This window comes from Pongo pygmaeus, chromosome 12 (genome assembly GCF_028885625.2).
Source record: "Pongo pygmaeus isolate AG05252 chromosome 12, NHGRI_mPonPyg2-v2.0_pri, whole genome shotgun sequence".
NCBI lineage: Eukaryota > Metazoa > Chordata > Mammalia > Primates > Hominidae > Pongo > Pongo pygmaeus.
The window spans coordinates 47,408,699-47,419,911 of NC_072385.2; the positions used below are offsets into that span (position 1 = coordinate 47,408,699).

Here is an 11,213-nt window from a genome sequence, read left to right on the forward strand (position 1 = left end):
ACAGTGAGGGACGCAGGAAGCTCTTCACAGTCCCTGCCCTCAAGGGACTTACTGTTTGAGAAGTTGAAACAAAAACACAAAATGGTTGGATGCTCCAAACTGTCGTACTGACCCTAAGTTGGAGGAGCATGCTGCCGGTACAGTACGTGGCAGAACCTTGTCAGAGGAAGTGAGGTTTGGAAGGTGGGTAGATTCAAGTAAAACAGCAAAGGACCACAACTGCCAGACAGGGGCAAGAAGAGGACACAGAAAGAGACTTGAGTCAATGAGGGGCCTGGCTTCTGGAGAAGGGACTTGGGGCTAGTGAGTCCTGGAAGGCAGTGCTGGCTGGGACATGGAAGGCACACAGAGAAATTCAGACTCACCATGATAGCCAATAGGCAGTCATCCTAGATTCTTTTTTGGTTTCACTGTTTAAAAATTGTTTTCTGGCCAGGCGCAGTGGCTCATGCCTATAATGCCAGCACTTTGGGAGGCCAAGGCAGGAGGCTCACGTGAGCTCAGGAGTTCAATTGAGGCCAGCCTGGGCAACATAGAGACAACTTGTCTCTACAAAAAATCAAAAAGTCAGCCAGGCATGGTGGACTAGATTTTCCCTTCTGATTCCTTTTTTGAAATTCTGGCAAGAACTAATATCTGAGCACAATGGGAAATTTCTGAGGATATTTTACTGGCACCCAGAGAAAGTCCCAAATGTAATATGCTTAGATTGAGTGAAAATATTAGGGCTAGATGAAATTGCTTGACATTCAGGGATTAGATACAAGTGTTCGCTCAAGGACTAAAGGCTGCATTCCTCGAAATCCTAGAAAGACAGAGCTGGGAGGGGAGATGAGGCTGCAAACCATGTACTCATTCTTAGTCATAAGAAGACGTGGAGGACATGACATGGATACTGCCTGGTGTACAGAGATGGCTGATGGCCTGCTTTGTCAGTGTGTCTTTGTCCTTTTTATTTAAATAGGTTAAACAGTGCACCAGTCGAGGGATATTCAGAACATGTTGGAAATAAAACTACTATAAGGATGACTTATCCAGAGGGCGCACCACTGTCTGACCTTGAATATTATTCCAATGACTTGTTTGTTGCTGTTTTATTTAAGAGTGTTGATTTCAACTGGCTTCAAGCAATGGTAAAAAATGAAACCCTGGTAAGCACTAATACTTCTATTAAATCTGCCTTAGTGAAAAGTGAAGGAGTCTTACTTAGTTGTAATTATAGCCTTTTATTTTTAAACACACAGAGCAGAATGCATACTTTTGTGTTGTCTTTCAAATTATGATCACTCTCTTTATAGAAACCCCTCAGCAATTCTTTTTTTTGGGGATGAAGTCTCATTCTGTTGTCCAGGCTAGAGGACTGGAGTGCAGTGGTGCAGTCTTGGCTCTCTGCAGCCTCCACATCCCAGGTTCAAGCGATTCTCCTGCCTCAGCCTCCCGAGTAGCTGGGATTACAGGCGCCTGCCACCATGCCCAGTTAATTTTTGTATTTTTAATAGAGATGGGGTTTCACCATGTTGGCCAGGCTGGTCTCGAACTCCTGACCTCAGGAGATCCACCTGCCTCAGCCTCCAAAAGTGCTGGGATTACAAACATGAGCCACTGCACCTGGCCCTCTTCCAGTGGTTCTTGTACATGGGCAGGTTGGAGAATTCCTGGTAGAGACAGTGGTGAGGGTGTTTATAATTTAAACTGAACAAATACTAGGAGCTTGTGGGAGATGGTTGGGTGCGGTCTCAGCACCGGCACTTCCTTGGTGCTTTTGATTTCATGGGTGAAATTTCACACTCCTAAGAGACAAATGAAACCCTGCCCACCCAGTTGAAATCGGAAAGTACCATACAGTGGGGATATTTTTCCTTTTGGTGGCGGGAGTGGAATGAGATGGTTATAAAGAGGCCCTGCTGCAGTTGTGTCAATCCAGGAGTGGGTGCTTTCCTCCTGTGTCTGTGTACAGCTGTGCACTCTGCATGGATGGGCCAGACCTAATTAAGAGTCACATGAAAATGGTGATCATTGCTTAATGGGAATATCCAGATTGTGACCAAAATTGCTGTTACTGAGGTTGTTCACCCACCTTGTTCTCCAGACATGAACTTGCATAGCTTTTGGCTAGTTCCAGAAATTAGATTTACTTAGATGGATATAAGCCTTTTTGAGGATATTCAAAAGAATATAAAAATCAAGGAATACTCTAAAGAGCTCCAAAAATGCTTTGGTCAGTGGTTCCCTTGTTGGAATAAATTCATGGCATTCCAGAAGGGCAGCTATGGAGGAGATGGCCCTCACTTGGTCATATTCCTTTTGTCTTTATTGGTCACATTACTTTATAGTCTCACCCATTATATTCAAATACATTTCAGAGGTCAATTGTCGAGGAGTGTGTGCACATGTATAGACATATGCACAAACTAGCTGTCTGTGAAACTAATGGGACGTATTCAACTTTTCACATAAACTCCATGTGATGACAAATTTGTATTTCCAAAGCTGATTCTATATCAGTCATCATGGTCTTCTGGATTTTCTACTGGGCAGAAGTTCTAGTTGGAAGATGAAGCATATATGGAATGACTTCATGGGACTAGGAAATAAAGTAAGTGGGAGAGGATACAAGGTGAGGGCAGTTATAGCACTTAATAGCCTTAAATTGGACCTATTCGCTTGGGCTTCTCTGGACAAAATGATAGCTTTAGCACCATTGAGGAATGTCTACCTCAAACAAATACAAGCTGGTTCTGCAATTCCTCTCTTTGTCCAGTGCCACCTGTGTGAAGTGGCTATTTTAGAGTTACTTTTTTGAGTTGAAGTGCTGGATTTGCGTAGCTTTTGCAATCTATAGGAGTAGATTGCTTCAGAAGGCAGTGCACAGGGCCACATGGGGTCATACCCACAGCCTTGGTCTGATGAGTGGGAATGCTTTCTCCCCTCCCCTAAAAGGATGACTAACAACTGTTTGCTTGCTTTCCTTAGCCGTTCTGGGTACGACTCTTCTTTTGGAAGCAGGTGGCAGAAAAAATCCCACTGCAGCCAAAACATTTCAGGATTTTGAATCCAGTTATCATCAAAGAGACTGCCTTTGACATCCTTCAGTACTCAGAGCCTCAGTCAAGGTTCTGGGGCCGAGATAAGGTATTTTTGTTGCTACTCAAAGTTAATCATCCCCTGTTTGAGGGGAGATGTGTACAAATTTCACTTTGGCTCAACTGTATACCCAGAAGCATCTCCAGTGGAGAAACCCAGCCTGTGATTAGATGCTCCATGTGTGTTTACCACTTTGCACTTGGCTGCAGGGCTCCTCATTGTTTAATTGGCCTTCTCTCCAGTGACTCTTCTCTTTAGTGTAGGCAGCACATTAACACTTGAATCACTGAGATACTATTTAAGGTATCCAGGACTCCATAAAACTACAGGACACTGAAAGGCACTTTCGTGATCTGAAAAGTTATTTACATTTTATTTTTTAATTTTTTAAAAATTAAAAAGCCTTGTACCCCAGAGAAAAGTCATATTTACATTTTCACTCTGTGGGCCACTCAGGTGAGAATTGATTTTTATCATTACTTTGTAGGTGATAGTTATAAAAGTTAATCCTCAAGAACAGTGTTTTTCAGTTAATGCCTGGGTCTCATCTCAGACATTCTAATGGTTTTGTGTTTTAAGATTTTCTAAATTCCCTAGACGATTTTTATTTTGCAGCCTAATTTGGGAACTTTGTGCTCTAGGCTGTTTATTGCAGTAGAGATTCTTTACCTGCAATTAGCAAGTGCTGCCACCAGGGGTGTGGGGGTGTGCGTGCCTTTATTACTTGCGGCTTCTTAATCTGAATAACTTGACTTGTGTCTTTAAAACTTAAGACCTGTGTGGAAATTATCACATGTACAATGAGAGTAAACACTCTCAGAATACAAAGAGCTCTTATTAAATCAAAAAGAAAAAGATGAACCAATAGAAAATGGGCAAAGAATAGGAATAGACATTTCACAAAAGAAGAATTAAAATAGCCAAAGAATACATGTAAAAATGTTCAACTTTACCAATAATCAAATAAAAGCAAATTAGAGCCACAATACTATTTTTGCCCACTTTCTTAGCAAAGACTTAAAAGTTTGATAATGTCCTTGTTTGGCAGGAAGGTAGGTAGAATGATCAGCTGGCACTTTTTCTGGAGGATATTTTGGCAATATTAAACCATTTTGAATATGAATCATCTCTGACCCACCAATTTTACACTAAAAACATTATTACAAGGAAATTAGAGAAATTTGCAAAGATGGATATTCTAGGATATACACTATAACATTAACAGCAGAGGACTAAAAACAGCCTAAATGTTCATTATTATGGGATTGTTTAAACAAATTATGATAAAGTCAATGCAGTATTGTCTGTTAAGGATGAAAAAGTTAGGAAAACACCTCCATAGTATATTAAGTGAGAAAATAAAGATACAAAACACTAGGCTGGGTGCGGTTGCAGACGCCTGTAATCCCAGCACTTTGGGAGGCTGAGGCGGGCAGATCACCTGAGGTCAGAAGTTCGAGACCAGCCTGACCAACATGGAGAAACCCCGTCTCTACTAAAAATAAAATTAGCCAGGCGTGGTGGCACGTGCCTGTAATCTCAGCTACTTGGGAGGCTGAGGCAGGAAAATCGCTTGAACCTGGGAGGCGGAGGTTGCAATGAGCTGAGATCGCCCCATTGCACTCCAGCCTGGGCAACAAGAGTGAAACTCCATCTAAAAAAAAAAAGATACAGAACACTTTAACAATAAAAGTATGTGTTTAGTATAAAAGCTTGGAAATAGACACCAGCCTGTGAAGAATGCCCTTCTTCAGAGGGGAAGTCTGTAGAAGACTTCTACTTTCTGCTTTATAATCTGTCTATTAGTTGAACTGAATATTTGCCTATTTTTATAATTGATAAAATGGCATTTTTCTTTTGGATAAAAACAGTAACTTAAAAGAGGACTTCTGATCTAAAATTGCAGTATCAGAAACTTCCTCATGTATATGTCCTTCCAGCAGATGAAGAAGCCCGTTGAGCAATAGGAAATGTGATCTCAAAGGGCATGCTATAGAGATAACGTGCTTTGGGGAGTTTTTCATCGGTTTTTTAGTTCTCTCCATATATCACCCCAATGGACAGTTGATTTCACACACTCCTTCCACAAACATTGAATATTCCCTGTGTGACAAGATGGTCACTGGGGGTACATGGTTGGAGAAGACAGAATAACGCCTAGAGCCCTGGCTAAACAGGAGGAAAGTGTCCTTTGTGTTAATTTCTCTTGGTTTCTATTTCCAAGCATGCAGAATGGCTGTTGAGTTCCTTTTTAACAGGTGAGGTTGACTTTGAGAGGTAGATGCATCAAGGAGCAGGAAGCAGATTTTAACAAATGATGGCTTCAGTAGATGTTCCCTAATCCCACCTGAATCTGTGAACTCTGGAGGGTCCACTGTTGTTCCACTTTACAAAAAAGAAGAGTTATATTTATGGCAGCCACAAGCTCAACTAAGATGAATGAAAAGGGAGGCACATTTTCACATGAAAAACTATACAAAAGGATGCTAATAGAGTATTAGTAGATTGGTGGCAGCCTTCGAGGAGGCCTAGTGAGCTGCAGGGCCTTCTGTATTCCTCCCTGTCCTGTGTACTGTTTTTACCCAAGACTGGCATGGAGATCCAGAAAGCACGATGCCAGATTTGCACATTCCCGGAGGCATGACAAGATGCCAGACATGAGGAGGAAGTGGGGACACCATCAGAATCTAGAAAGGTTTAGACAATGGAGATTCTAGGCCAAGGTCAGTAGGATACATTTTTAAAGGAGCAAATGTGAAAATATTTAATTCAGGACTAAAAATGTACTTGCGGCTGGGCATGGTGGCCCATGGCTGTAATCCCAACACTTTGGGAGGTCAGGACGGGAGGATTGCTTGAGCCCAGGAGTTCGAGACCAGCCTGGGCAACATGGTGAAACCCTATTTCTATAAAAAATACAAAAAGTAGCCGGGCATGGTGGCACATGCCTGTAGTCCCAGCGACTCAGGAAGCTGAGGTGGGAGGATCACTTGAGCCTGTGAAGGTTGAGGCTGCAGTGAGCCGTGATCGTGCCACTGTACCCCAACCTGGGCAACAGAGTGAGACCGACCCTGTCTCAGAAAAAACAAAATTTACTTGCCCAAACAGAGGGTGGGAAGAAACTGGCTTAGCAGCTCTACATAGGCAAATGGCCTGGAAGTGCTTTTTGCCAGCAAAGCCAATGGAGCCCTTAAGTGGGATGTAGCTGCCGGTGTATGAACGCAGTCTTCTGCAGTGAGAACTGAGAATCCTCTGTTCTCAGGAAGGGATGGGCTCCAGAAACTGTGCCCTAGGAAGGACTGTGGAAGGTCCTGTGGCCACCTATCCCAGAGCAGACCTCATAGACATTTGTCCTTGAGAGAGGAAGTAGGCTTTTTTTCTTTTTTTTTTTTTTTTTTTTTTTTAATGATTCTGGGCATCACATATAGGAAGGACCAGTGGGGTAGACATTTTAGAAGGAATACCTTTTTTTTTTTTTTTTTTTTTTGAGACAGAGTCTTGCTCTGTCGCCAGGCTGGAGTGCAGTGGCTCGATCTCAGCTCACTGCAACCTCCGCCTCCCGCGTTCAGGCGATTCTCCTGCCTCAGCCTCCTGAGTAGCTGGGACTACAGGCGTGCGCCACCATGCCCGGCTAAATTTTGTATGTTTAGTAGAGACAGGGTTTCACCATATTGGCCAGTCTGGTCTCGAACTCTTGACCTCGTGATCCGCCCACCTCGGCCTCCCAAAGTGCTGGGATTACAGGCGTCAGCCACCGCACCCGGCCTAGAAGGAATACCTTTTAACTTGGTGTAAGAATTGTCAGGCTGCCCCTTGAAAGTGTGTGAACATCACAGACCATGTTTTAGAGCCTAGATTCCTGACTTAAATGGAGAGTTGGATTCTAAAGTTCATGATATATAAAATTATGTGATGTATGAAATTGCAGCCCCCAATATAGCTTTCATGACTCTGCATAGCATGTATAATACCAGCAAAATGGTGACTTGCGCTAAAATTTTTTTTTACTTTTTGGTCTTCTTTTCCCTTTCTCAGAACGTCCCCACAATCGGTGTCATTGCCGTTGTCTTAGCCACACACCTGTGCGATGAAGTCAGTTTGGCAGGTTTTGGATATGACCTCAATCAACCCAGAACACCTTTGCACTACTTCGACAATCAGTGCATGGCTGCTATGAACTTTCAGACCATGCATAATGTGACAACGGAAACCAAGTTCCTCTTAAAGCTGGTCAAAGAGGGAGTGGTGAAAGACCTCAGCGGAGGCATTCATTGTGAATTTTGAACACAGAAAACCTCAGTTGAAAATGCAACTCTAACTCTGAGGGCTGTTTTTGACAGCCTTCTTGATGTATTTCTCCATCCTGCAAATACTTTGAAGTGCAGCTGATGTTTTTAACTTTTAATTTAAAAACACAAAAAAAATTTTAGCTCTTCCCACTTTTTTTTCCTATTTATTTGAGGTCAGTGTTTGTTTTTGCACACCATTTTGTAAATGAAACTTAAGAATTGGAAAGACTTCTCAAAGAGAATTGTATGTAATGATGTTGTATTGATTTTTAAGAAAGTAATTTAATTTGTAAAACTTCTGTTCGTTTACACTGCACATTGAATACAGATAACTAATTGGAAGGAGAGGGGAGGTCACTCTTTTGATGGTGGCCCTGAGCCTCATTCTGGTTCCCTGCTGGGCTGCTTGGTGTGACCCACAGAGGATCCACTCCCAGGATGACGTGCTCCATAGCTATGCTGCTGAAACGGTCTGCAACGCAGCGGCGTGAGGCCTGGGCTGGTCGGAGAAGGTCACAGCCCTTCTCTGTTGGTCTGCCTTCTGCCGAAAGACTCGAGAACCAACCAGGGAAGCTGTCCTGGAGGTCCCTGGTCGGGGAGGGACATAGAATCTGTGTCCTCTGACAACTGTGAAACCACCCTGGGCTGCAGAAACCACAGTCTTCCCAGCAATTATTACAATTCTTGAATTCCTTGGGGATTTTTTACTGCTCTTTCAAAGCACTTAAGTGTTAGATCTAACATGTTCCAGTGTCTGTCTGAGGTGACTTAAAAAATCAGAACAAAACTATTATCCAGAGTCATGGGAGAGTACACCCTTTCCAGGAATAATGTTCTGGGAAATACTGAAATGAAATCTTCCCAGTATTATAAATTGTGTATTTAAAAAAAAGAAACTTTTCTGAATGCCTACCTGGCGGTGTATACCAGGCAGTGTGCCAGTTTAAAAAGATGAAAAAGAATAAAAACTTTTGAGGAGCTCTCGTAGTCAGGTTAATTTGGGTGCTTATGTCTATGAATCTACCCAAAACCTCCTTCTTGGATGCTGCTGCTAGGTGGAGACCTCTGTGTGGATGCCAGTAGTGAGGGACAGAGAATTAAGGCGCCTGGTCCTGCCAGCTGCTTGAGTCCAGACAACTGTGAACCCTTCTGGAGAGATGCTGGGTGTCGGTGGCTTCCTCCCCGAGGACAGGCTGCCCCTAGCTTCTGTCTCTTAATGGCTCTAGCCTCTGATATCGGAAGATCTGCTACTCTGTTCCCAGCCTGCCCCAGACTCGGCTGCCGCCATCGCTGTTCTCCACTCTGTGGCTGCTCTTGTCACTAATGCTACCTCCTTCCACTTTCCCTTCCTGCAACTGCTTGTGCAGCCCCAGTGCAGCCTTGGCCCCCAGCCCATTCCAACGTCTTCCCATCTCCCTCCTCCTCACCATATGCAGGGCCAGGAGTCAGATCATAGCATTCAAAGCAGAGTCCCTTCAGTCTCCAGGGGTCTGGGATCCAGCTCAGAGTGGCCAGGAGAGCAAAAGTCATACTTCTCTGGTTTTGTGTCTTTACAAATAATTTTGTATGAATTTTATTTCCTACTCTATAAGCTACTGCTTGTTTAAGAGAAAATGTTTTAAGATTATCACCCATCAAATGAGTTTAGAAAATTTGAGACTCTGGAAGATGGTCCACAGCTCCCTTTTGGCTCAGGTGGGGCTGGGCTTACACCACACAGCTCCACCCCTACATCCCTCGGGGTTATTGGAGAAGCCGGAACTTCCTCAGACAATGTTCTTAATGCTACTTTCTTAATGCTGCGAGCACCTCCTTGCTGGTATGAGGAGACTTGCCTACCTGCTTCTCAAGGTTTCAGGGATGTGTGGTGCTCAAAGCTTCCACTTGGTCAGCTTGCAGCAACTCTCAGGCCCACTCCCATCCCCATCCCTCCTCCCTGTAAGGCCCTTCTTGCATCCTTAGGTTGCTTTGCTCATGTCTCTCAACTTTTACTTACTCAGGTGGTAAGTAGATACCCTAAAAAGGCATATTTTTGTAGACCTTTTATAGAGTCCACCAGCCAATAGGAGTTGGCTGGAGATCATTCTCAAGAACTTTTCACACTTTGGCATTCATTTGTTGGAAGTTTCATCTTCATTTCAGAGCTGCGCCCCATTACTCCCCTACCCCACGCACACTCTTCTGAAAACAGACCTTTGCTAGGTGCCTCTGGGTGTTTTAAAGTTGATTTCCAGTAACTGAGAATTCACTGCCACTCTAACAGCTTTGTATTGCATTCTAGACCTGCACACACACCCTCTGACATAAATGCAATCACTGGTTCTGAGGCAATTTAGGAAGACTTATACATGTTCTGTATTTTAACATACTTCTAGAACTTTGAGCTGCAGAAAATTTCAGTTTTAGGGGTTTTTTATTTTAATTTTTGATTGATACATAGTTGATGTACATATTTTGAGGGTCCATGTGATAATTTAATACATTCATGTAATTATAAGGAGCAAATCTGTGTAACTGGGATATCTGTCACATTAAATATTTGTCTTTATGGTAGAAACATTTGAATTATTCTAGTGATTTTGAAATACACAGTAAATTATTGTAAACTATAGGCATTCTACTGACCTATCAAACACTAGGTCTTGTTTCTTTTATCAAGCTCTATATTTGTACCCATTAATCAACCTCTCTTCATTTCCCCCTACCCTTCTTGGCCTCTGGTAACTACAAGTCTACTCTCTATCTTCATGAGATCCACTTTTTTAGCTCCTACATAGGAATGAGAACATGTGATATTTGTCTTTCTGTGTTTGGCTTATTTCACTTAACATCACCTCCAGTTCCATCCATCTTGCTGCAAATAACAAGACTTCAACCTTTTTATGGCAGAATAATATCCATTGTGTATATATACCACATTTTCTTTATTCATTCACCCATTGACGGACACTTAGGTTGATTTCATGTTTTGGCTATGTGAATAGTGCTGCAATAAATATGGGAGTATAGATATCTCTTCAATATGTCTTTTGTTTTGGATATTGATATGGTTTGGCTCTGTGTCCCCACCCAAATCTCATCTTGAATTGTACTCCCATAATTCCCATGTATTGTGGGAGGGACCCTGTGGGAGATAATTTGAATCATGGGGGTGGTTTCCCCCATGCTGTTCCCATGGTAGTGAATAAATCTCACAAGATCTGATGGTTTTATCAGGGGTTTCCACTTTTGCATCCTCCTCTCTTGCCACTGCCAAGTAAGGAGTGCCTTTTGCCTCCCGCCATGATTCTGAGGCCTCCCCAGCCATGTGGAAATGTAAGTCCAATTAAATCTCTTTTTGTTCACAGTCATGGGTATGCCTTTATCAGCAGCATGAAAACAGACTAATATGGATATATAATCAGTAGTGGAATGGCTGGATCAGATGGTAATTCTATTTTTAGTTTTTTGAGGAACCTCCATACAATACTCCATAGTGGCTGTACTAATTTACATTCCCACCAACAATGCACAAGGGTTTCCTTTCGCTACCTCCTTGCCAGCATTTATATTCCCTGTCTTTTTAATAAGATCCATTTTAACTGGGGTGAGATTATATTGTGGTTTTGATTTGTATTTCTTGATGATTAGTAATATTAAGCATTTTTTTCATATACCTCTTGGCCCTCTGTCTTTTTTTTTGAGAAATGTCTCTTCAGATCTTTTGCCCATTTTAAAATCAGTTTGTTTTTTACTTTTGAGTTGTTTGGACTCCTTATATATTTTGGTTATTAACCCCTTGTCAGATGGATAGTTCACAGATATCTTCTCCCATTCCATGGATTGTCTCTTGACTTGCTG

The 11,213-nt window shown here is 42.5% G+C and overlaps 1 protein-coding gene across 4 annotated transcripts in view; it reads left to right on the plus strand.

The window, feature by feature from the left end:
- The window catches only part of ST3GAL5 (ST3 beta-galactoside alpha-2,3-sialyltransferase 5), a 54,473-nt gene extending 44,079 nt beyond the window's left edge, over positions 1 to 10,394 (plus strand). For 3 of the 4 annotated variants that reach the window (XM_054475727.2, XM_054475729.2, XM_054475732.2), the window contains 3 exons: positions 965 to 1,151; positions 2,974 to 3,132; positions 7,120 to 10,394. In XM_054475727.2, coding sequence (XP_054331702.1) covers positions 965 to 1,151; positions 2,974 to 3,132; positions 7,120 to 7,368 — 595 coding nt within the window. In that variant the 3' untranslated portion in view covers positions 7,369 to 10,394. The remainder of the gene's footprint in view (positions 1 to 964; positions 1,152 to 2,973; positions 3,133 to 7,119) is intronic. The other variant, XM_063648572.1, reaches the window with a different exon arrangement.
- The last annotated feature ends 819 nt before the right edge of the window (positions 10,395 to 11,213 follow it).